The sequence below is a fragment of the Hyla sarda genome, chromosome 1, assembly GCF_029499605.1.
Source record: "Hyla sarda isolate aHylSar1 chromosome 1, aHylSar1.hap1, whole genome shotgun sequence".
NCBI classification, from domain to species: Eukaryota; Metazoa; Chordata; class Amphibia; order Anura; family Hylidae; genus Hyla; species Hyla sarda.
The window spans coordinates 181,528,251-181,555,023 of record NC_079189.1 but is presented as its reverse complement, the minus strand read 5'-3'; the positions used below and the strand labels follow the sequence as shown (position 1 = coordinate 181,555,023).

General features: G+C 40.4%; 1 protein-coding gene across 31 annotated transcripts in view; it reads right to left on the bottom strand.

Moving 5' to 3' along the window:
- ANK2 (ankyrin 2) overlaps positions 1 to 26,773 on the bottom strand; it is a 634,142-nt gene that overhangs the window by 201,728 nt on the left and 405,641 nt on the right. For all 31 annotated transcript variants that reach the window (XM_056565107.1, XM_056565143.1, XM_056565099.1 and 28 more), the window contains 2 exons: positions 14,146 to 14,244; positions 13,311 to 13,409 (listed from right to left, as the gene is read on the bottom strand). In XM_056565107.1, the coding sequence (XP_056421082.1) occupies positions 13,311 to 13,409; positions 14,146 to 14,244 (198 nt within the window). The remainder of the gene's footprint in view (positions 1 to 13,310; positions 13,410 to 14,145; positions 14,245 to 26,773) is intronic.

The following is a 26,773-nucleotide window of genomic DNA, read 5'->3' as shown; positions in this document are numbered from 1 at the left end:
TCCAGACAATAAAGTTGGCTTGATCAACTGCTTAAAAAGGACTCAGGAGTGATTCGAAACATTGCTGTGCACACTATAATGGAATACATTTTCACCTTTTTCACTTTTATTGAAGTTCTGCATTGAAATCCTTTTATTGTTGTATCCAACTCCAGTTGTACTCCAGCACAATTCTCTGATTTTACTGCAATGCTGGATCATACATGTCCACGTTTCTCACTGTGACCTGATTGGCAGAAGATTGTGCAATGTCCTCTGATAAACTATAGAACATTACTGGCAGTGCTCCGCATTAATCCAATGCAAATCCCCTCTGGCTAGGTTATCCATCACATTATGAAGAATCCTCCACTGCTAAATATCTGGTGGTCGCGATCCTGTTTATTTTAAACTGTAAATCCTGCAATGACAATCATTTTAATCCAGCTCATGCTGCAAACTCAAAATGTAGGAAGCCTTGCCAATGCATGTTTTAGTGGCTTACATAATGTCAAGAGCAATTTTGGTGAAAAGAAATTCTAGACTTTCAACTCAGTTTGATTGTTCTGCAGATGATAACAGGACAATTAAGTAAATCAGCCCCCCGCAGACTGTGTTCGCAAGGACCCCTGTGTCTCTAAAGCTGGGAATGAATTCCATGGCAAGAATCTCATGTGAAGACTGGCTTCCTGCGGCAATGTTTTACACGCACTCCTTCATATGACATCAACTATATACTTTCTCAAACTTATTTTTAGGAGACTGAAGAAGAACCCAGAATGTAATTGCTACATACTTCTTAGTAAAAGAAGCATGCTCGGCACTAGGTAATGTCTGACATCAATGACTTCAATAGACCTAAAGCTGTTAGAATTTATCTATTGTCCCATATGGGAAACCACATTCACAGTGAAATCAAACATCCAACCACATATTCACAGAGATGAAAACAAGTCAGTAGAATAATGTCGCAACACAGAGTCTAACTGACTCAGCTCACCCGGGCAGCTTCCCCACAGCACGGACCCTTGTAGGGCAACATGGCAATAAGAATACTCAAGAACATGAAGGTCCAGCGCAAAGATCTGTAATAAGATCCAAGATGCTTTATTCCAACAAGATAAAATGTATGTACACAGGACAGGGAGATAAGGTGACACTTTCTCTATTGTCATAATACATAAATGTATATATCATGTACCATGTTATAGTACAGTTAATTGTATGTATTTATTTGGAGATCAATATTTTCTTATTGCATGTGTGTCATTTAATATTTTGTGATTCTGCTTGTGAAGGGTTAACATACCTCCCTATCCTATTGGTAGGGGTGCATGTGACCCTAATTTAAACATGGCTGTGGACAAGCAGTTTTTTGTTTTGTTTTTTGTTTACTAAGACCATTTGAAGGCTTGAAATGCATCACTTTAGCACCTTGTCCTGTGTACAGACATTTAACCTGTTGGAGTAAAGCATACTGGATTTTATGACATTACGCTGCGCTGGACCTTCTTGTTCCTAAACAGAACAATGTGGTCCATAAGCTGAACCTGCCATGATATTTAATAGAAATATTTGTCTCATGGCAGAACTTCTTATGTTTCTCTAAATGAGCAATTCCAATGACAGAGTACGTTCCTTACAGAACAGTCTAAACTGGATTTTGAGGGGCACTGGCGTTGTTGTAAAAGACCTCGCAAGATTCTGGTTGGAGTCTGGTCAGATGACCCATATCTGCAGTCATATTATGACATTCTAGACTTTACAATCTGCCCTTTTCCTCATCAAACACTCAAATGTCTGAAAGAAAATGTGAAACTCTAGAAGATTCTAACTTGGCAGAAGATTCCTATCATTGCTAAAAAAAAAAATGGTGTACTCTACTAGCCTTATAAATATATAGATGTACAAAGTGCAAGGATTTTAGTTTACTTCAATAGGAATAAAGTACATTTGTATATAAATCCTATAAGGCCCATCTGCTTTACATTAACCAAACATCATAGGTACTGGTCTGAGCACAAATGTATAAAAAATACAACATATTAATATTCAGATGCACAAATGTCCCATATAGATTGCATCCAAGGCCAGAAGGAACCTACACGCCACTACCTAAGCCTAACAGATCAGTAGTCAACCAGGAATTGATGAAAAGGCTTACTCTATTACAATACATGGGTACTCAGGTGGAAAACTTTTTTTTTAATCAACTGGTGCCAGAAAGTTAAACAGATTTGTAAATTATTTCTACTAAAAAAATCTTAATTCTTTCAGTACTTTTTAGCTACTGAATACTACAGAGGAAATTCTTTTTGTTTTGGAACACAGTGCTCTCTGCTGACACCTCTGTCCATGTTAAGAACTGTCCAGAGTAGCAGAAAATCCCCATAGAAAACATATGCTGCTCTGGACAGTGCTCTGGAAGGAGGATGGTTTGCAGTGTTCCTTGCAGGTTCCTGCTAAAGTAGTATAGGCTGAGTCCATGGTGAATGTGGAAATCATATTAGGCTAGAGCAAGTCAGGAAGAAGTAAGCAGGACTGAGATCAAACTGGGAATTTACAAATTAGTTTAACTTTCTGGCACCAGTTGATAAAAAAAATAAAAATAAAGTTTTCCACCGGAGTACCGCTTTAATGCAGTCCAATCTGCTTGCATTATATTATAGAGAGGAGTTGCACAGCATTTTGACATAGAGTTTTGTGGGAAAACTTCCACAATAGCTTGTCAGTTATTCATGTAAATCTCTGCTTATTCTGGACTAAGTAGTCAGGTGGGCGGTCCTACTCAATGACTGACAGCTGTGTATACAAGTGTGTATACAGAGAGAGTAATCACCACTTGACTTCTTAACCCAAAAATAGCAAAGAAGTCTAGTGGGCGATCCTGCTCCGTGATTAACAGCTCTCTCTACATACACAGAGATAGTGGTCAATCACTAAGTAGGACTGCCCAACTAACACAGAATGAGACGAGATTTACATAGGTAAATGAGAACTAATTCTGGCACTTTGCCCCCAAAACTATATATCAATCTGCTCAGCTCTTTCTGCTGTAAAACATGTCCTCAATATCAAATCTGATGCTCAGCACCCCCAATGATCAACTGAATAAAGGGGCTGCTGTGCTCCAGTAAGTACAACATCCTCTTCATTGTTGACCAGACCCAGCACCATATATTATGTAATAGCAAAGCTGCCTAAAATTGCAGCTGAATCCTATTACTGTAAATGTGACTGAACTACAAAGTAGCTGCAGTTCCTGGCTGAGCCACTACAGAATGTATGGAGCTGTGCCTGGTAAACAAGGAAGTTGCTTACTAGAGGGTTGCAGTTCCTTCAGTTGGCTAAAAAGTGAAATTGTTGTCTTGTAGTATAGGACAATTCTACAAACAGCCAAAAGGTAATATCACAACATATTGGTACACAATGTTCAGCATATAGTTGAGTAATGCTTATCATGTATACTCCTTACTAGCCCATACAGGTTTAGTAGCAGACATAATGTAAGACATAATTGTTTCCTTTTTTTTGCATACTTTTCTTATTCTCTTTTCACACTAGTGATTTTACCGTTATTGAAGTTCCGTCGCATGTTCTGTCACGATTTTCGGCGAAACCCGGCCGTTACAAAACCCCTGACGGCCAAGACTAAATTGCATTACAGCCTATGGGATTTTGTAACTGCCCGTTTGCACCCGTATATGCCCGTAATTCATTACGGACGTTATACAGTGACGGGACATCGTGGCGGAAAAAAAAAATTCCACCACGATGTCCCGTCACTGTATAACGTCCGTAATGAATTACGGGCACATACGGGTGCAAACGGGCAGTTACAAAATCCCATAGGCTGCAATGCAATTTAGTCTCGGCCGTCAGGGGTTTTGTAACGGGCGGGTTTCGCCGAAAGTCGTGACGGAACATGCGACGGAACTTCAATAACGGTAAAATCACTAGTGTGAAAAGAGCCTTAGGTAAATGTTGGTAAACCTTTTTTTTTTACATTTTGAAAAGCTTTGTTGATGCTTTCAATGCAACTGTCTAAGCTGCCTAAACCGAAGCTGTCCAAACTGCATATATTTAAACTGTATCATTTTCTTTTATTTTGCATATGTTCGAGGTGCTTGATGGTTCCCTTCCAACATACACAGCAAAGGCAGTATGAAATATTTGTGATGTCATAGTTGCTTTAGAGCAGAAATATAATGGAAAACATTTATTTTATTTATTTACTGAATGATGACTTTATGGAATCCAACAACATTTCTGCTTTCCCAGCATTCAAAATAGCACCAGATAAGTGCAGGAAGTTACACGCCAGTGCAAAAAAGTGATTAGGAGTGAGAAAAACCTTGGAGGACAGCCTGGAGAGAAAGATTACAAAAACAAGGCAATCTGATGAGGAGAATAATATAGGCTGTGTACAAGTGTAGAGAGAAAATGGAATTTACAGAGCAAGCTGTAGAGGCTGTAGTAGCAAAAATCATCACATTTTTAATAGAAACCAAAAAGGAAAGAATTATGCAGCTCAACAGTAGGTGTAGCCTAAAGAAACTCTCAAAGTGGTACAGTTATCAAGAAATTTTAAAGTGGGATATATAATAATATACTATAATATATCCCACTATAAAATCTCTTGAGGACTGTGCAACTTTTCTTGTCTACATTTTTAATAGAGACCTATGGAGAAAATGTTTTGTGTGTCATATTAAGTATAAAGCAAGAATAAAAAATCCACAGCCTTTAACAAGGTGTAAGGGGGTGAAACCTATACTTCCTTTTTGTAAGACTACGGAAGGCAGACAACAGGGCATGCTGTTGTGGAAGGGTGTGGGAATGACAGACTTCTTGGCTCTGAGCTAGGTGTGTAAGTACAGATTGTGGCGTAGTCCCAGGAAGAGCCTGTTGTTAGGGTGACACGTGTGGTGATGCTGAAGTGCCTTAAAGTGGTGAAACTTGGGGCCTGTTCCATTTCAAGGACTGCAGTGTGTTTGAGGTTGGTGTAGGCTTTGGAATTAGGAACAATAATGAAAGGCTAGAATAGGCATGGCCATTGGAGAGATTGTCAATCGGCAGGAGGTCACAGGTATAATGCAGCCCTGGGAAAGAGCTGGATAACAGGGTATCTGTTGTGTGGAGTAGGTTTCTGGAGGGAAGCAATTTGGCTGCTTGGTTAAATGGGGCCTGGTTGTCAGGAGTGGACAATAAGCTATCTATTGAATACTTCTAAGACAAGGCTAGGAAGGAGGATGGTTTGCAGTGTTCCTTACAGGCTCCTGCTAAAGTAGTATAGGATGAGTCCATGGTGAATGTGGAAATCATATTAGGCTAGAGCAAGTGAGGAAGAAGTAAGCAGAACTGAGTTCAAACTGGGAAAGCCAATAGCAGGATCTAATTCAGGCTGTGAAATAAGCCAGTTTTGTGGAATATAGTGGAGGCTTGGTTACTTTGAGACCTAAGATGCGGCCTTGTGGAATTAGCTATGTAGACTTCCACACTGAACAGGTTTTTTCCTTAAGGAGTGAGAGGAGGTTGTTAAAAAGACCCTTGACATTAGAGCCAGGGTGCTGTAGAAATGGGACCCTTGAGAGTAGGGGCTCAGTGTGGAAGAACTGTTAACATCTGCAAGTGGGGCCTGAGTATAAAATAGCTGAACCCTTTAGAGTAGGGTGTATTATAAGAAGAATTGTTCTCAGTAGACTGAGGCCTTAGACAAGAGGGATAGGGGACAAAAGACTAAGGTCTGGACTAAGTCCCAAATTTCCCTGGTAATCGGCAAAAAGGTGAATTGGGAGTTGAGGCTGTGTGAAGTTACACAGCCCTGGCTCCTGTGGAGTGAGCAAGAGCCTGGGATAAAGGGTTATACCAGTGTTATTATTTTAAAACTGCTTTTTGGCTTTTCCTAAGCATGTAATAAAGTGCATTTTTTTTTTACCTACCTGGTTTGTAATTGTTTCATTTCAACATACTGCCCCATTTCAGAGGTAGAAAGATACAAGAAGGTCATACCAATACTTTCACATAATCTGATTTCCTAAATATACACTAGTTACTAGCGTGTTAATGTTAAGTGTAAAAAAAAAAAAAATCTTCTGCTATGGGCAAAGTGTCACCAGTGTACTGTATGAATTAACATCAAGCAATGATATTATACTTAACATATTTATAGAGACAGAAAGATGGACTGAAAACCCACTAGTGTCAAAACCTTCTAAATGTCTACTTTCTTACTGCAGGGGGAATGTAACATATACACCTTTCTAAAGAGTAAACATGCCATCTGCTATGTGCTTACTGAGAAGCAATACGTACACTCTCCTGCTGAAGGCACATTCTGTCTCTTAGTTACATGTCACCAGTGCGAGAGCAGCTAAACTCTGCTTACAGACATCCACAAGAGGAGCCATTTACAAAAGGTCATTTAGTATAATGTTTTTTAGCTCCGACCTGATCAACAACTTAAATGGGCACTCTCATTAAAACTAATTTTTGCTATTGCACTCCTTATGGTAAATAAAAAAAATCTTACTGTAATGTACTTCGCTTAAAAAAAACGAAGTTTTCTATGTTTTAATTGTGTTTAAAAAAGCTGCTACTAGGTGTCGCCCTACTTGTCCAAAGCACATTTTCCCACATCTGTTGCACATATTTTGGACTCAGAAGTCCAAAATCAGAAAATGCAGTCTGTAGTGCTGAGGGGGGCAGCCTTAGCCAATCATAGCTCATCTCACACTGAACTGCTCTGGGCTGTGTGTAGCAGAGTGAGGGAGGAAGTTCTCCCATGTATGGCTTCAGATGACGTCACGCCTGCTGGGTAACGCCCCTTCCCAGTTTGTGAATCTAATTGAGACTGAGAAGAATACAGAGCAATATTAAGGTAGAAAACTAAAAAAGATAACAAAAATAAAGGCAGAGGGTGGTTTATCGTGATGGGGGCAGTGAACTGGGAGGATTATACAATTTAACAAGATCATGACAGGTACTCTTTAATATGTTTCTCCCATAGGGCAGTAAGTATGAAAGTGACCATTTTAAGCCTGACTGCATTGTAAAAGAGATACTCTCACTACGTAAATGGGTTTGGTCAATTATTTGTTAGAATGGTCATAAGCTGATCCTGAGTCTGGATTCCCTAGTGATCAGCTTTGATCCAGTCTCAAGTGTCCAGTCTCCCTGCAGCACCACCACAGGGAAAAATAAGTACTACAGTAAAATCTACCTTAGTGGACACGACCCAATAGGGGACACCTCCCAATAGCAGACAGTTTTTATTCCCCGGCACAGTCTTATAAGACTTAATGTATTTGCCCCCTCCGAATAGGGGACACTCCCAATAGTGGACACATCCAACAGGGGACAAAACACTCCCAATAGGGGACAACCAGGCTTTATGTGCCAGCCCTACCTTGTACACAGGGCTGCCATCAGGGGCGGGGGGGCACAGCCAAAACCGCCACTGCACCCCCCTGCAGCAGCCCCAGCACAGAAGCCTAAGACCACTGTTTAAAAAGCGGTCTGTTCATCCAGTGGCAACATGATTTGCTCCCCTCTGACCTCTGGTGCTACTTTATTCCCCCAGTGCCAAATCATCCCCCCTTTATTACCCCCTGTGTCACATCATTTCCCCTTAACCCCCCCCCCCCTGTGCTATTTCATCCCCCTGTGCCATTTAATTCCTCCTTTATCTGTGCCACTTTTTTCCCCCTGTGTGAAATCATTCCCCCCTTACCCCTTGTGCCACATTACCTCCCCTGTTGTTCTTCTTAGGTGCAGGGGCTCTCAGCGGGTATGACATTCTCTTGATGTGCTCTGCGCTGTACTCACTGAGTGCAGAAGCAGCTGCAGGAACTGAAAAGTGACATCAGGAGCATCAATCGTCACTGCTGGCAGCCACCGCTGAGCGCAGAGGATGTCAGGAGAACATCAAACCTGCTGAGAGCCCCTGCATCTGAGCCTGCTGGCCAGGTAAGAAGAACAACAGGAGAAGGAAAAAGGAGAAAAGTGATTTGGCCCAAGGGGTAAGGGGTGATGATTCGGCACAGGGCACAGGGGGAATAAAGTTGCACAGGGGGATTAAGTGGGAGTAAAATGGCACAGGGGGGAAAAAAGTTAAATGATATGGCACAGGGGGTACGAGGGGAAGGATTTACACTGGAGGGATCAAGAGGGTAAATAAAACGGCACAGGGGGGATCAAATGGTATGGGAAGTGAGTAGAGTACAGTATTCGGTCATTTAGAAAGATTTTTGAGCCTTTTTCCCAATAGGGGACATCTCTAAATAGCGGACACTTTTTTTTCCGGGAGTGTCCGCTATTGGGAGATTCTACTGTACATAGTCCCCATTGAAATCAAAGGACAGTCCATGTAATGCATATATATTCTAGGTAATCCAATGTGATACTTTATGTAGCCACTTCCTACCTTGACTAATAGATTAGGGTCCTAAATACGAGATCCCCCCCATATCTCAAAAATTCCCTAACAGGTTATCTGACAGTGGTTTTACAAACCAAACACACCCTTCAAGGGAGTATCCATTTCTACGAGCTAGGAAGACTTAACGTTAAAATAATGCATAGTTTAGCATCAAGTCATCATCTTCGCTTATTATAGGACATCTTCCAGCATATTCTAAAGACCAAAGCTGCCTATCTATTATCAAATATTTTTTGTCCAGGAGTCCGAAATAAACCCATTGCTTATTATAACAAAATGAGCTGAGGTCAGTGGAAGGACACAGAATTTTAGAAAAGTCAAAAAGATGTCAGCATCCCAACAACAGTGACATTATTTTGGACAGTCACACTCATCATAAAAGCGGAGAAATGTTGACTATATATACACTGCTCAAATAAATAAAGAGAACACTAATAACACATCCTAGATCTGAATGAATGAACTAATCGTATAAAATACTTTCGTCTTTACATAGTTGAATGTGTTGACAAAATCACACAAAAATTATCAATGGAAATAAAATTTATCAACCCATGGAGGTCTGAATATGGAGTCACACTTAAAATCAAAGTGGAAAACCACACTACAGGCTGATCCAACTTTGATGTAACGTCCATAAAACAAGTCAAAATGAGGCTCAGTAGTGTGTGTGGCCTCCATGTACCCGTAGGACCTCCCTAAAATGCCTGGGCATGCTCTTGATGAGGTGGGAGATGGTCTCCTGACGGATGTCCTCCCAGACCTGGACTAAAGCATACGCCAACTCCTGGACAGTCTGTGGTGTGGTGTGACGTTGGTGGATGAAGTGAGACATGATGTCCCAGATGTGCTCAATCGGATTCAGGTCTGGGGAACGGGCGGGCCAGTCCATAGCATCAATGCCTTCCTCTTGCAGGAACTGCTGACACACTCCAACCATATGAGGCCTAGCATTGTCTTCCATTAGGAGGAACACAGGGCCAACTGCACCAGCATTTGGTCTCACAAGGGGTCTGAGGATCTCATCTCAGTATCTAATGGCAGTCAGGCTACCTCTGGCAACACATGGAGGGCTGTGCAGCCCCCTGGAACAAATGCCACTCCACACCATTACTGACCCATCGACAAACCGGTCATGCTGGAGGATGTTGCAGGCAACAGAACGTTCTCCACAGCGTCTCCAGACTCTGTCACATCTGTCACATGTGCTCAGAGTGAACCTGTTTTCATCTGTGAAGAGCACAGGGCGCCAGTGGCAAATTTGCCAATCTTGGTGTTCTCTGGCAAATGCCAAACATCTTGCACGGTGTTGGGCTGTAAGCAAAACCCCCACTTGTGGACGTCGGGGCCTCCTACCACCCTCATGGAGTCTGTTTCTGACTGTTTGAGTGGACACATGTACATTTGTCGCCTGCTGGAGGTCATTTTGAAAGGCTCTGGCAGAGGTAGCAGTCCTGCTGCTGGGTTGTTGCCCTCCTCCACATCTCCTGATGTACTGGCCTGTCTCCTGGTAGCGCCTCCATGCTCTGGACACTACGCTGACAGACACAGCAAACCTTCTTGCCACAGATTGCATTGATGTGCCATCCTAGATGAGCTGCACTACATGAGCCACTTGTGTGGGTTGTTGACTCTGTCTCATGCTACCACAAGAGTGAAGGCACCACCAGCATTCAAAAGTGACCAAAACATCAGTCAGGAAGCATAGGAACTGAGAAGTGGTCTGTGGCCACCACCTGCAGAACCACTCCTTTATTGGGGGTGTCTTGCTAATTGCCTATAATTTCCACTGTTGCCTGTTCCATTTGCACAACAGCATGTGAAATTGATTGTCAATCAGTGTTGCTTCCTGAGTGGACAGTGTGATTTCACAGAATGTGATTGACTTGAGTTACATTGTGTTGTTTAGTGTTCCCTTTTGAGCAGTGTATAATACTCATAATAGGTAAATAGTCTAATGTAAAGCTACAATTCAAACACCTAACCAATTAGATATGTCACACACCAAAATCATGATAAAATACATCTTTATTAGAATCAATATAGCCCAGTGTAGCACTATACATCCATCAATGAATCAACATCAAGATATGCTGGTATACAATATTGGTATATGATACAAAGACCCTCAGAGAAATTAACACATATAGATATATATGTTAACTTTCCTGAGGGTCTTTGTATCACATACCAATAGTGTATACCAGCATTTCTTGGTGCTGATTCACTGATGGATGTATAGTACTAAAATGGGATATATTAAAGGGGTATTCCAGGAAAAAACTTATATATATATATATATATATATATATATATATATAGGATCCAACAATAACGCAGCACTCCAAAGAACGATGAAAAAAGTGTTGATTTATTCCTGTCACATCAGTACAAGCAACGTTTCTGCTCCTATGGAGCCATTTTCAAGCTTGAAAATGGCTCCATAGGAGCAGAAACGTTGCTTGTACTGATGTGACAGGAATAAATCAACACTTTTTTCACCGTTCTTTGGAGTGCTGCGTTATTGTTGGATCCTATTTAAACTGAGGACTTTTGGTCAAGAAGTTTTTGGACGCTGGCACCCACACATTGGGGCTGAGTAGTGCTGCAATACTTTTTGGGTTTTATATATATATATATATATATATATATATATATATATATATATATATATATATATTAACTGGCTCCAGAAAGTTAAACAGATTTGTAAATTACTTCTATTAAAAAATCATAATCCTTCCAATAATTATCAGCTGCTGAAGTTGAATTTCTCTTTTCTGTCTGGCAACAGTGCTCTCTGCTAACATCTCTGCTTTTCTCGAGAATTGCAGAGTAGAAGAGGTTTGCTATGAGGATTTGCTTCTACTTTGGACAGTTCCCGAGACACATGTTATCAGAGAGCACTTAGACAGAAAAGAACAACTCAACTTCAGCAGCTCATAAATACTGAAAGGATTAAGATTTTTTAATTGAAGTAATTAAAAAATCTGTTCAACTTTCTGGAGCCAGTTGATATATAAAAAAAAAGTTTTTTCCTGGATAACCCCTTTAATTCTAATAAAGATGTATTTTATCCTTAAAGGGGTACTCCGGTGGAAAACCATTTATTTTTAATCATCTGGTGCCAGAAACTTATACAGAATTGTAAATGACTTCTATTAAAAAAGTCTTAATCCTTCCAGTACTTATCAGCTGCTGTATACTACAGAGAAAGTTCTTTTCTTTTTGAATTTATTTTCTGTTTGTCCACAGTGCTCTCTGCTGATACCTCTGTTCATGTCAGGAACTGTACAGAGTAGGAGAGGTTTGCTATGGGGATTTGCTCCTGCTCTGGACAGTTCCTGACATAGACAGAGGTGTCAGCAGAGAGCACTTGTGGTCAGACAGAAAAGAAATTCAAAAATAAAAGAACTTTCTCTGTAGTAAACAGCAGCTGATAAGTACTGGAAGGATTAAGATTTTTTAATAGAAGTAATTTACAAATCTGTTTAACTTTCTGGCACCAGTTGATTTTAAATAAATTGTTTTCCACCAGAGTACCCCTTTAAGTTTGGTGTCAGACAGACACAAACACACTTAGAGTCATATCAAAACTTGCTAAAACGCAGGCATACAAACCAATACTGCGGCTTCATTGATGAATGTACTACTGATTTTTATGCTGTTACACTTTAAGAGCCCATTCACACTATGGAATATCCACCTAAAAAAAATCGGGGTGGGCTTCAATTGTGCAGCAGAACCATCTAAATTATTTAGCGCTATGACCGCATGAACACATTAATTCTTTTGAATTTTCTGTTCAATTTGCTAAATTTCTGCAGCAGGTTCTCATTGGAAACAATAGTAGGCTGCAGGCTGAAATTTCTCCACTAAGAAATTCCGTAGTGTGAATGGGCCCTTAGAGGGGTCTATTATTTTCACCACCAAAGCACAATGCACAATATCATCTTGATGCTGTTCCTCCAATTTTAATATGGGTTTTATAATATTTAGAGTTTAATAAAGGTGTATTTATACATTATTTTTGTGTAATGTAACTTTCATGTAATGCTAACATCATCTTCACGTTTCTCAGAATACCTATTATTGAGGTTCCAAAACACTGGCGGGAGGATGTATACAGTCAAGCCTAAGACTAAAAAATTATTGTAGCTGCAAAAAATTATAGAATAGTATATCCTGGGTATACATGGATTTAAAGGGGTAAAATATGTCTATAGTGCTGGGGGCTATAATGAAAAGAAATAAAAAGCTATCTTTACCAACCCCTGCTGCTCCCATTCGTCTGCTTCTGATCCCAAACCCACTCATCTCTTCAGCCTGCTTCCGAGACAAAAGCTAAGTGCAGGAATGGGTCGGTCCTGCTCCAAGCTTGGAAATAAGCAGAAGAGATGAGCTTACAAAACAGCAGACAAAACAGGGGATACCATGAGACTGGGCAGGTAAGTATACCTTTTTTTTTTCACCACAGCCTCAGCAATATATATATTTTGGGCCCACACTGGAATACCTGCTCCCAGCCAGCCAAATGCTCAGTATTACTACAGCATTCCGATTGCCAACCCTAGAAAACATTTATCCACGCAAGAAATCCAAATTGTTCTCAGGTGAGCAATGGGCTGGCATTCCTGGTAGCTACAGTACACCCATGGGGTGAGCTATAAACAGCAAGTGACAATAATGTTCCATTTCCTATTTAGTAAGCACAAGTAAGGTAATGTATTGGCTAACAATACTCTAGAGACTTATTTTCATTATTAAAATACGCCATATATATATATATATATATATATATATATATATATATATATTTCTAAACCATTGTCAGACATGTTCAGACTTATACTCGGGTTATTTAGCACTGGGTTCACGAGGTCTACGATACCTGAGACTGGGCATTAATATTGGCTCCTTGCTTGACAAGAGTCTTCACAACTTCTACCTGCCCAGCGAGGGAAGCAATGTGCAGCGCTGTGTTCCCTTTCTGAAAACATAAAAAATTAAGGTCATTATCATAATATATCCTATTTTTTATTTTGCTTCCAAAATAACAAACTACACTTCACCCTTCATGTTCAACCTATCACTGAAATAATTTCTTTACATTGCAAAATTATAAAAATTTCACTTTAGAAAAAAAGTTGCATGCTTGACCTATTAATAACATAACATTTAATTTAACATTAAAGGGGTTATCCAGGAAAAAACTTTTTTTTTATAAATCAACTGGCTCCAGAAAGTTAAACAGATTTGTAAATTACTTCAATTAAAAAATCTTAATTCTTTCAGTACTTATGAGCTTCTGAAGTTTAGGTTGTTCTTTTCTGTCTAAGTAATCTCTGATGACACGTGTCTCGGGAACCGCCCAGTTTAGAAGAGGTTTGCTATGGGAATTTGCTTCTAAACTGGGCGTTTCCCGAGACACGTGTCATCAGAGATTACTTAGACAGAAAATAACAACCTTAACTTCAGAAGCTCATAAGTACTGAAAGGATTAAGATTTTTTAATAGAAGTCATTTACAAATCTGTTTAACTTTCTGGAACCAGTTGATATATAAAAAAAATGTTTTTCCTGGAATACCCCTTTAAGATTCTTCATGCTTCCACAGAGGGTGGTGTCCTTAGGATTATTATATAAGCAAGAAAAAAGATCTTCTCTACTAGTTTTTTTAATTTCTAGGATCCACTTTGGACTATTTCCCCAGAATAAAAACAGTACCTTAGTTGCAGAGTCCACTGAAGAGCCTCTTTCCAGCAGTTCCTGCACAAGATAGAGGTGACCCTCTTTGGCAGTAAGGTGTAAAGCATTGAGTCCATTCTGTAACAAGAAAAGGTAATGACTATACAAAAGAAAATAATACTCTTAATAGATATAATGCCAACATATACTGGAGCACTGTACAATGAAAGACATTCCCTGGAAGCACAAGGTAGGGATTCATTCATAAGGGAGTACTGTAATCTCAATGTCACAGTAAAATGCATGCTAAAAGGTTACATCCACTAGAGCATAGAGGGAAAAAAAGGGGGGAAAAACAACGGGGTGCTCCCTGGTGTAGTATTTCTAAAAGATGAAATAGATGATGCAATTACCCACCATCAACACCTAAGGTGTCGCACTGACCTTTAGTTGATGTACAAAAAAATCAGTATGGCCTGTGACGTGTGGTCGGCGGGTATGCAAGGAATGAAAATAGACAGTCTGCTGCTCTCACCCCTTTTATTTCCGTGTTCCCGAGGGAGATGGATAACGGAGGCAATGTGGAGAATACAAAAAGATGTCGTTTTTTTTTTTGAGAGCGCTACTGTATGTCAATGGGAATCAAATAAAACGGAGACATGAGCCAGCACTTGCACAGGACTAACTTTTATTGAAAAAATAAGTCAAAAGGTAAAAAAGGACAACGCATTTCGGCGCACACTGGCGCCTTCCTCAGGTCCACAAATATAGTATTGTGTCGTCCTGGCTGGGATTCCTGCCTGTTTTGATGGCCTGCCCGCAAGAATCCCAGCTAGGACGACACAATACTATATTTTTGAACCTGAGGAAGTCGCGAGTGTGTGTCGAAACGCGTTGTCCTTTTTAACCTTTTGACTTCTTTTTTCAATAAAAGTTAGTCCTGTGCAAGTACTGGCTCATGTCTCCGTTTTATTTCATTCCCATCGACATACAGTAGCGCTCTCAAAAAAAAAAAAAAAAACCATCTTTATGTACTCTTCACATCCACTAGAGCAGCGGTCTTCAACCTGCGGACCTCCAGATGTTGCAAAACTACAACTAAGGAAAACCAGAAAAATATAACCTGTTGTGGGTACATGAGGACAGCGCTTGGGAAACACTGATCTAGAGCACTGCACATTGGAGTTATATATGTGTCCACTTGATGCCCCTTTCTTGTCTTATATGCACATGCCGCTTACACCTGTAGTACCACCTATTAGGCTTTGACCCCCAGATGTAAATTTGGTAAAAATTTTTTATTTTTTGGACACGGTTTTGATGCCATAGTTATCAGAATCTGAAAATGCTGCAGATAAAGCTAAAATGTTTATAAACCTTTGATAACTACTTTTATCTAGATAAGATCCAAAATTCAACCACCGCAGGATCTCCGGCTAGGATTGCACATATTTATAATTGTGGACCTGAGGAAGGCGCCAGCGAGCGCTGAAACGCGTTGTCCTGTTTTTACTGACTTCTTTTTTCAATAAAAGTTAGTCCTGCATAAGTGCTGGCTCATACCGTTTCTTGACTCCAACCTTCGCCATCTGACAGCAGCGCTCTCAACATACCCCCCATTTTTACTCCTCCTACTTGACAAAATCCAATAATCCAGACCATATCCCAAGTTTAAACACGCAGACCAGATCATTTTTCCCATATGGTGCTTATGTTGGGGTAAAAAAAAAAAAAAAAAAGTGCTTATCCATCACCAATCCCCCATCCCCCACTACTGCCATTCCAATGGAACTGGTCATCAGATGATTGTACTGGAGAGTTGGTCAATGGTGGATTTATTTTTCTAATATAACACCAGTTATGCAGAAACAACTACAGCTGTGGCAACCATATTAGTTACTTCTGCACCCAAAGACTAAGGGGCCCACTCACGTGCAGAAAGATTGCTCAATTAATATGGGGCAAAAAGATATTGCTGCCCAGATTTATCAAACTGTGAGAGAGATAAAAATGAGAGTGATTTTCCCACAGTAACCAATCACAGCTCAGCTAAAGAGCTCTGGTAAAGTGAAAGCTGAACTGTGATTGGTTGCTGTCAGAAAATCACTATACTTTTTCTCTCACACAGTTTGATAAATCTGGGCCCATATGGTGACTGCGGAAGAACCACCACAAGGATTCTCCCTTGAGCAGAAGAGCCGATACAGTATATGACACTACTATCCAACCTATAGTTGTTGCTGAAGTAAACAGTTACAGTATGTTGCGGTCTGTAAATCTTATTGTCGGCAATACGTTTGGGGCCTATTTTTGGCTTTAATAAGGCACATTGGGAATCAAATGTAGAAATAATTCCCCAGTGACACTTTGCTCTCCAGCATCAGGACCATGCCCAACAACAAGTTATATTACAAATATTGGTAGATACAGCACCTTTAGATTTCATGATACTATTATCGTAGTGAAGTACAATTGTACCAGCTACTATCCTAAGAAAGTTATGTAGCCAAAAGGCAAAGGTTTTCACAATGCATAAATGTGTACAAGGCATTGGAAAGTAAATGCAAATGTTTTGTGTGCATTGCACCAATTTTATTGCATGCTCAGAAGCACCTTAAGGGTCTATTCACACGTACAGTATTCTGCGCAGATTTGATGCGCGGGATGATTTCAAGCTGTGTTCAGTTTACATTGAAATCTGCAGCAGAAAATCATGCACATCAAATCTGCAAAGAATACTGTACGTGTGAATAGACCCTAAAGGGGTATTCCAGGGAAAACTATTTTTTTTTTCAAATCAACTGGTGCCAGAAAGTTAAACAGATTTGTGAATTACTTCTATTAAAAAATCTTAATCCTTCCAGTACTTATCAGCTGGTGTGTGCTCCACAGGAAGTTGTGTAGTTCTTTTCTGTCTTACCACAGTGCTCTCTGCAGACACCTCAGAGCAGGATAGATTTGCTATGGGGATCTTTTTCCGCACTGGACAGTTTCTGACACAGTGCAAAGGAAGAAAAGGTGACCTTGGAAACAGGTGCTCAGGTGTCCATGGAAGAAGTCACAGATAATACATGGAATGACACGTTTCAGGGTGTACAAACCCCTTCTTCAGATTCAGCAAGTTCATACAGTAACATGTGCAGCCTAGCTTTTTATACACACAAATGGAAAATAAAATGGTGGCCAGGTCAAGAGATCAACGGGACATGTACAATGAGAAACATCTAAATACTTAAAATAACATCAGAAAACATCACTCTAATAAAGGCATCACTATAATAAAGGGGTTTGTACACCCTGAAACGTGTCATTCCATGTTTTATCTTTAATAAATTGCAAACTTCATCTCACCTCCATCACCTGGTTGTGACTTCTTCCATGGACACCTGAGCACCTGCTTCCAAGGTCACCTTTTCTTCCTTTGCACTGATCTCTACACGGGATAACTATCCAGTTCTCCCTGAGACCTGCGGGGCTGCACGGGATCCAAGTTCTACAGTACCTCGGCTGAGGTTATATGCGTATATCCATACGCTCTAGGTGAGCGGCCACCTCATAGACCCTAATTCTATCCCCACACTGCGTGGGGTTTCCTTTCTGCGTTATTAGGGTAAAGCACAAGTAGCCTCCCCCTGGGCCTCTCTTTTTTTTCTTTATTACTACAGTTTCTGACACAGACAGAGGTGTCAGCAGAGAGCACTGTGGTCAGACAGAAAATAACTATACAACTTCCTGTTGAGCATGCAGCAGCTGAGAAGTACTGGAAGGATTAAACATTTTTTTTTAAGAAGTAATTTACGCATCTGTTTAGCTTTCTGGTGCCAGTTGGTATGAAAAAAAAATGTTTTCCACCGGAGTACCCCTTTAAGATTGCTAAATGCAGTAAAGCTGCTGCAAAACACCAATTAAATGGACAGTGACCAAATATCCATTCTTCTGACTTCAAAGCTGTAACAGTGTATCAAAGTGACTGTATTATATTAGATTGCACAAGGTGTTCAGTAAAGAGTTGTACAGAGGTCTCTTTCCTGCACTGTACATATGGGAACAGCTTTATTGACAAAAGCTAGTTGCGAGGTCACTGAAGAACACTGGGATAATTACACCATACTACCTGACATACACTAAGAAATAGTACACCCAGCATAACCTGCAGTACAATTGCCCCATACTTCATACTATTACTAGTACTATCCGTGCCAAACAAATAAGGAGGAAGTGTTCACCTGTGACCAGGTAAGCAGCTTTCCCATGGGATCTGTATTTTAATTCTGCAGGCTTGCTACTGTCACCACACCTGCCGGTTGCCTCTGAGCTCAAATTTCCTACCAACCCAAAACTGGAGGTCTAATACCAGTACAGAGTTTGTAGCCTTGGCACCAGGCATTATATGGTAATCTGATGTAAGAAATAAGTTAGAGGAGCTCATTTGTATTATGTGTGTATTGTGGACTTGGGCACATTCTTTGGACTATTTATAGGCCAAAAATGCATATTAGCATTTGCTGTATCTCCCTAAAATATGGATGGAAAAACTGGTAAAAACCCAGACAACCATAATAGCAAGGTTATGTATGAGATTATATAAACACTGTGATTTTATTCCACCCGAAAATTACAATGTGGAGAGTATTGAAATAAAAAGGTATAACAGGAATCATGATGACCTGTCCCTTCTAGCCATAGGCTTAGTTACACCCCTACCTCCCTCTCTTAGGATCATCCTCTCAAGTGCTACCATCTAGCCTGCTCCCTGTTTGCTGCTATCCATCTAACCTGCTCCTCTTTGAAGAATTGCTGAATTCTGTATTTTTTTTCTTTTCCTTTTTCTTTTCTTTTTTTATTTAATTCTTATTATTTTTTATTCATTTTTTATTTTTAATGATATGTATATTTTTATAATTTTTTTTAATTATTTTTCATTATCATTATTTTTGTCATTATCGTGATTATTATTTTTTCATATATATTCACTATATGCACTTTATTGTGTGTTGTTGCATTAAAATTATTGGCACGACTTTTATGTGCACATTAATTTAATATTTTTTATTATATTTATTACTTTTGAATAAATCACCTTTACTTCATGTCACTTTACTAGCACATTACTAGCCACTTTATTAGTATTGAGATTGTAGTGTTGACAACTAGGCAATGTAGGCACTTTATTTATGATATACATAGATATAATTTGTTCACTATATATTATTAGGTTCATATTCACTTTAACTCAACATTCATTTGGTCCATGTTCACTCCATGCGATTTACGCTATACATTTATCACTCATGCACTTTATTATTATTTTCATGCAATTTTCTGTGTACTATAAACTATTTAACTATTATCTGCATCTGTACCTGACCATGAATTATTATTTTTTGTTTTTAATGCAATTGACACTTTAGTAATACGCTCACTGAGCTCATTGCAGTGCGTGTGCGCTGGTCCGCCGGGCCCCGTGACTCCTTGTGGGCTGCGTCGCGTGATCCGGTCAGGTGACAGGCTCCATGGCGCTGCTCCCAGAAGTTGCTGGGGACACAGGAAGTGTACACAGCAACCGCACCGGAACAGCTGTGTGCTCAGGTGAGAGGGAAGAGGTTATTATAACCTCAGGAACACCACTGTGACACCACCCCTCAACAAATGCCAGCATTGGGGTGGTGTTGCTCTGGTGTCTGCCTTGCTACTCCTGGTAATGGGTTTGTTATAATGCTATACACTGGTTACTCTTTTGACGGTGGGAGACACTGCTTTGTGCAATTCTGATAATATGTATGGCACTTTATTATCAGGGATGTGGAAATCCTATCGCCCTACGCCCGGGACATATAGTTCCGTGCGCCGGGCAGGTGAATTTCTCATAGATTTAGCCCTGTATCGGGCAAGCAGGGCCGTAGCGACTTCCCCCTTTTTATTTTTTAATGCCGGTGTGAGGTGCAGGAGCGGACGCAGACTTTCATGGGATGTTATTCTGCACCTCACACCGCCACTCAGGGTGTATGGAGCGGGCTCCGGACTCGTGCCCGCTCCATACTCGGCGGCCCCCCAGCTGATTTCAGTAGCGCGGGGCCGCCGCTAATAGCCCGGCATGCGGTGATCGATGCGGCCGCTATTAATCCTTTAAAATAAAAATATTATAGGGGTCAGGGATTTTTTTTTTTTTTTTTTTATTAAAAAGTAAAAAAATTTATGAATTATTAAAATAAGACAGAAACTAAACAAATTTGGTATTGGTGTAAATCGGCCGACCCAAAGTATCAAAATAATATGTAAGTTTGACCAAAAGGTCAATGGCGAAAAAAAGAAAAACCCCAAACTTGCTTTTTTTTTCCAATTTCCCCTCACAAATAATTTTTTTTTGTTTCAGACCATAAGTTATGGAAAAATTAAAGGTGTCATTATAAAGTACACTTGGCCCCGCAAAAAACAAGCATCATATGAGTCTGTAGATGGAAAAATAAGAGTTATGACTATTATAGGCGGAGGAGGAAAAAACGGAAGTGCAGAAACTAATAAAGACCTCATTTAAGTACTATTTTGGTTGACATTATTTTATTTATCAGGACAAGTGGATTTTCTTGAGGGACAAGTAGATTGTGCTCCGCTTTAAGTAGTTTTTTTTTTTAATTTCCACACCCCTGATTATGTACATGTATATTATGATTAGTTTTTTTTAATGGCAGTAGAGTAACACTGGGTGGAATCCCTCCATTTTTATGTCTGATATTATTAATAAAGATTTATATATGTTGGAATAATCTTTTGTAAGTGACTCCATTTTCCTTGCTTGTGTGTTTGTTAGTTACACCCCTGCAAACAGGTTTTCTTTTTGTTAAATAGGGGCAAAATGGCTTGACATATATGCAAGATCAAAGGCAAACTAGTTGACTTGCAGAGGAGTGATAAGTGTGTGTGCTTGCATGTGTGTGTGTGTATAGTCCATGTAGCTCACTGCTCTAGAGGAGATCTGCATGGAGGAATAGGCCAAAATACCAGCAACAGTGTGTGAAAACCTTGTGAAGACTTACAAAAACGTTTGACCTCTGTCATTGCCAACAAAGGGTATATAACAAAGTATTGAAATTAACTTTTGTTATTGACCAAATACTTATTTTCAACCATAATTTGCAAATAAATTCTTTAAAAATCAGACAATGTGATGTTATGGATTTTTTTTCTCTTTATGTCTCATAGTTGAGGTATACAAAATTAGAGGCCTCTCTCATCTTTTTAAGTGGGAAAACTTGCACAAAATACTTTTTTGCCCACCGCATCTTTTTTTGTGCACTTCCTCCAGATGTGTAGGCTTCTGTGTACCTTGGAGTGACATATTTAGTACGCACTTATTTATTAACTGCGTACATTTCATTTACCCGCAGAAATCTTGTGCAATTACTATATTTTAAATGCAAATATAAGCCATCTTGGACTGCACATAGCAAGATACTCTAAATCATCGATTCCAAGGAGATTACTCTGCTTCTGCCACCAGTCAGATTATATCTGGAATACTTAAAATCTTTTCTATATAGCTTTTAAAAATAATGCAATGTTTATGGACCGCTTGTGATCCCCCTTCACCTGCAATCTAACCCCATACACCGGGATAATACACCGGGATAATACACCAGGATAATACACCAGGATAATACACCGGGTTATAGTGCAGGTGAAATATTACCCAACACAGTTCAAACTTCCAACTGTGTAAACTTCAAACTCTGTTCTTGATGAGAGCAGGAGATTGCACCTGTGTAGTGTAACCATGGTGACCGTACAGCTAAGAGCATACCACTGTAAGTGCAGGGAGGGAGAAGGAGGTACAGCTGTTAGGTCTATGTTTATGTGTGATTGTGTGTATGCAGCACTGTGAGTGTGTGTATGTAGAAGAGCCGAGTGTGTGTATGCAGCAAAGTTGAGTGTGTTATGTGTGTATGTAGTAGAGCTGAGTGTGTGAGTGTGTGTATGTAGCAGAGTTGAGTGTGTGAGTTTGTATATGTAGCAGAGCTGAGTGTGTGTGCAGCACTGTGTGTGTATATGTAGCAGAACAGAGTGTATATATGTAGCAGAATTGAGTGTGTGAGTGTGTATGTAGTAGTGTTGAGTGTGTGAGTGTGTGTATGTAGCAGAGCTGAGTGTGTGACTGTGTGTATGTAGCAGAGTTGAGTGTGTGAGTTTGTGTATTTAGCAGAACTGAGCTTGTGATTGCAGCAGAGTTGAGTGTGTGTGTATATGTAGCAGAGCTGAGTGTGTGTGTGTATATGTAGCAGAGTTGAGTGTGTGAGTATGTAAAAAAAAACTACAACCATTTCTGTGATTTCTACACTATCAAAAAGCTGATGTGAAATTTTTTATGTAAACTGGACTCTCACCCCTTTGAAAATATTATGTAAAGCAGACAATATACGTGCACACGCCCACTTTTACAAAACTGACATGAACAGTGTAAACCTCGGCACAAAGCTCTTTGAAAATGTGGTCAATACTTTTCGCGTCAAAATTTATTTTTTGGCGCTAAATTCTTTGAGACTTTCCCCCTCTGTGTAGTACTTTATAAAAATTTATGATTTTACTATTGTGCATAGTTTTGTTCGGCACACACTGTTGCTCCAGCACTTCTAGCTATGTGTGCAGTGTACCCCGGGAAAATGCTGCAGCTCTGTGAAGTGTGCGTTAGAGAAGGAGTGTACGGTAGAGCGAGGGGGCTGTTTCTATATTTGCACAAAAGGACATGCACAACTTTAGTAAATCTTGAGCAAGAGTGTAAATTAGACAAGCAGTGTAAAGGGGTAGATCTGTGTCTACAATAGACACCTAATGATAAATCTCCCCCAAAGTGTGTAGGTGCGTGTGTATGTGTGTGTATGTATGTGTCTGTGTGTGTATGTATGTTCCACAATCACGTCCAAAAGGCTAAAGATATTAACATGAAACTTGGCACACATGTTACTTATATCTCAACAACAAACATAGGATAGTTAATTTAACCCTTACTAACCCCCATTTGTCAGGGTCGGGGATTTTGTTTAAAGTCCCATACAAGTCTATGGGAAATATATGTTACTGCATAACTTCCAAACAGCTGGAGATATTTCAATAATACTTGGTCACATGTTACTTATAATATAGAATAGTTAATTTAACCCTTAACTACCCCCATTTGTGAGGGTCTGGGTTTTTGTTTAAAGTTTCAATCAAATCAATGAGAAATGTATGTTCCCACATAACTTCCGTATGGCTGGAGATATTTCAATACCTGGTACATATATTATGGGTCGGGATATTTGGTCGGGATATGAGGTCGGGATAGGAGGTCGGGATAGGAGGTCAGGATAGGAGGGCAAGATAGGGTCGGGAGAAGAGGTCTGGATCGGAGGACGGTATAGGAGGTCGGGATAGCAGGTCGGGATAGGAGGTCGAGATAGGAGGACAGGATAGGAGGTTGGGATAGGAGGTCGGGATAGGAGGTCGAGATAGGAGGTCAAGATAGGAGGATGGGATAGGAGGTTGAGATAAGAGGATGGTATAGGAGGATGGGATAGGAGGACGGGATAGGAGGACGGGATAGGAGGTCGGGATAGGAGGTCGGGATAGGAGGACGGGATAGGAGGATGGGATAGGAGGACGGGATAGGAGGACGGGATAGGAGGTCGGGATAGGAGGACGAGATAGGAGGACGGGATAGGAGGTTGAGGTAAGAGGATGGTATAGGACGACGGGATAAGAGGATGGGATAGGAGGTCGGGATAAGAGGTCAGGATAGGAGGATGGGATAGAAGGACGGGGAGGACGGGATGGGAGGACAGGATAGAAGGTCGGGATAGGAGGTCGGGATATGAGATCAGGATAGGAAGTCGGGATATGAGGACGGGATATGGGGTTGGGATATGACAACAATATTTGAGGACGGGATATGAAGTCAAAAGCTTCCTCCTTTGTTTATTTTCCTCCCCAGCAAGGATTAGGAAGGAAAAACCGGGCAACGCCGGGTACTCAGCTAGTATATATATAAAACTTATGTGTACTTATGTGTGTGTGTATGTTCCAGCATCACGTCCAAAGATATTTACATGAAACTTGGCACACATGTTACTTATATGCCAACAACAAACACAGCATAGGTAAAATTAACCCTTACTCACCCCCATGTGCGAGAGTCAGGTTTTTTGTTTAAAGTCCCATACAAGTCTATGGGAAATATATTTTACTGCATAACTTCCAAACAGCTGGAGATATTTCGATAATACTTGGTCACATGTTACTTATATGTTCATTAAAAATATAGGAAAGTTAATTTAATCCTTAACTACCCTCATTTGTGAGGGTCTGGGTTTTTGTTTAAAGTCTCATGCAAATCTACGGGAAATGTATGTTCCTGTATTACTTCTGTACGGCTGGAGATGTTTCAATAATACCTGGTACACATATTATTTATATGTCTAATAAAAATATATGATAGTTAAGTCCCCTGAAAGTATATAGGACTTCTGGTACCTTACTCCACAAGCTCCACTCTGCATCTCCTGGTGAATGTGTCAGTCCAGCTGGTAAGCCACACCCTCCCTGCATGCCATGTCCCATCTCACAAAAACACACCCACCTTTTAAGCCACACCCCTTTTATTTTCAGCTTACAATTTCTTTACCACAACGCAGCCCCATCTGAGGATGGGATATGAGGATTAGAAATGAGGATTAGCTATGGGGACCAGATATGAGGACAGCATATGAGGACAGCATATGAAGACAGGGTATGAGGTCGGGATACGAGGACGTGATACGAGGACGGGATATGAGGATGGGATATGAGGACGCAATATGAGGATGGGATATGAGGTTGGGATATGAGGACGGGATATGGGGTTGGGATATGGGGTTGGGATATGGGGTCAGGATATGAGGTCAGGATAGAGGTCAGGATATAGGGACGGGATATGAGGACAGGATATGAGGTCGGGATATTGGGACGGGATATGAGGACAGGATATGAGGTAGGGATATGAGGTTGGGATATGAGGTCAGGATATAGGAATGGGATATAGGGAAGGGATATGAAGAGGGGATATGAGGCCAGGATATAGGGACGGGATATGAGGACGGAATATGTGGGCAGGATATGAGAACAAAATATGAGGACAGAATATGAGGAGGGGATTTGGGGTCGGGATATGGGGTCAGGATTTAGGGACGGGATAGGAGGACAAAAGCTTCCTCCTTTGTTGCTTTTCCTCCCCCACAAGGATAAGGTAGGAAAAACCGGACAGCGCCGGGTACTCAGCTGGTATATAACAAAATGTCCCATGTGTCTCTCTGACAATAACCCATTCAACTAAGCATGTCATTCAGAATCAGCATAATAATAACTCACATACACAACATTTTTAATGTTATAATGAATACAGACTTCAGTGCATAAACAAAACCTTATAGTTATGAATTAGTTGATGAAATCATCAAATATACTGCCAGCTTTGCAAAACACAACATAAACGCGCTTAAACAAGCAATTAGAAAATGCCTGAAACAAGTTAATTAATGCAAGTAAAGGCAATGAAGTTTTTGAAGAACATAGCTGTACTATTAGTGTCATTACTCAGTGATCTTCCTCCTGCCACAGAGACTCAAAATAGCACATAATGAAAGAATATTTTTAGAAGCTCCAGTAAACTTCACAGGATTATTCTTCCTGAGTAAAAATAGCAAACGTGTAAAATAACAAAAATAAAAACCCTCTATGCCTCCATTAAAGGGGTTATCCAGGAATAGAAAAACAAAGGTAATTTATTTCCAAAACTGCTCCCCGTCTGTCTCCAGGTAGGTGTGGGTCTGCAGCTCAGTTCCATTGAAGTGAATGGAGCCAAGTTGTAATACCACACCAAACCTGGGGACAGAAAGGGAGTGGTTTTTGAAAGAAATTAACTCTGTTTTTCTATTCCTGGATAGAAAACCCCTTTAAAGGAGATGTCGATGCAGACTTTTTCTATTACATCCTGCTCGGGCTGCAAAAAAAGACAAAAAGACTTTCACTTACCTTCCTACCTTCCCCCGGAGCTCCGCAACAGCTGATCGGTCGGCTGGGCTGTTTACTTCCTACTTCCTTTAGCCCGATACGTCACACGCGCTTCAGCCTATCACGGGCTGCAGCTATGTCCAGCCTCGGCCAGTGATAGGCTGAAGCGCCGTGTGACGTACCGGCCTAAGGGAAGTAGTAAGGAAACAGCCAAATGATAAGCTGTTGCGGAGCTTCGGGGGAATGTAGGAAGGTAAGTGAAAGTTTGTTTTGTCTTTTTTTGTAGCCCGGGCAGGTTGGAATAGAAAAACTCTGCACCGGACATCTCATTTAAGTGAAGGAAAATTACGGAGCAAAATATAATAAGAGGTGGGAATTGTATGCAAGTGAGTGGAGTGTATGTAGGTGTGCAGAGCTATGTGTGGAGAGTATAGAGATGTGTGTGTGTGGAGAGTATTGAGGTGTATGGGAAATGTTTGCAAGTGTAAACTGTAATGTGTTTTAGTGGTGTACCACTTAATTCATGGGGACTAATTGTACTTTACTAAAGAAACAGAGAGCACCGGCATTTCTCCCTAAGCCACCTTCCTCAGTTTAACCCGTTAGGTGCCAAGCAATATAGAATATACTAATATTGTCCAATAGAAGATAA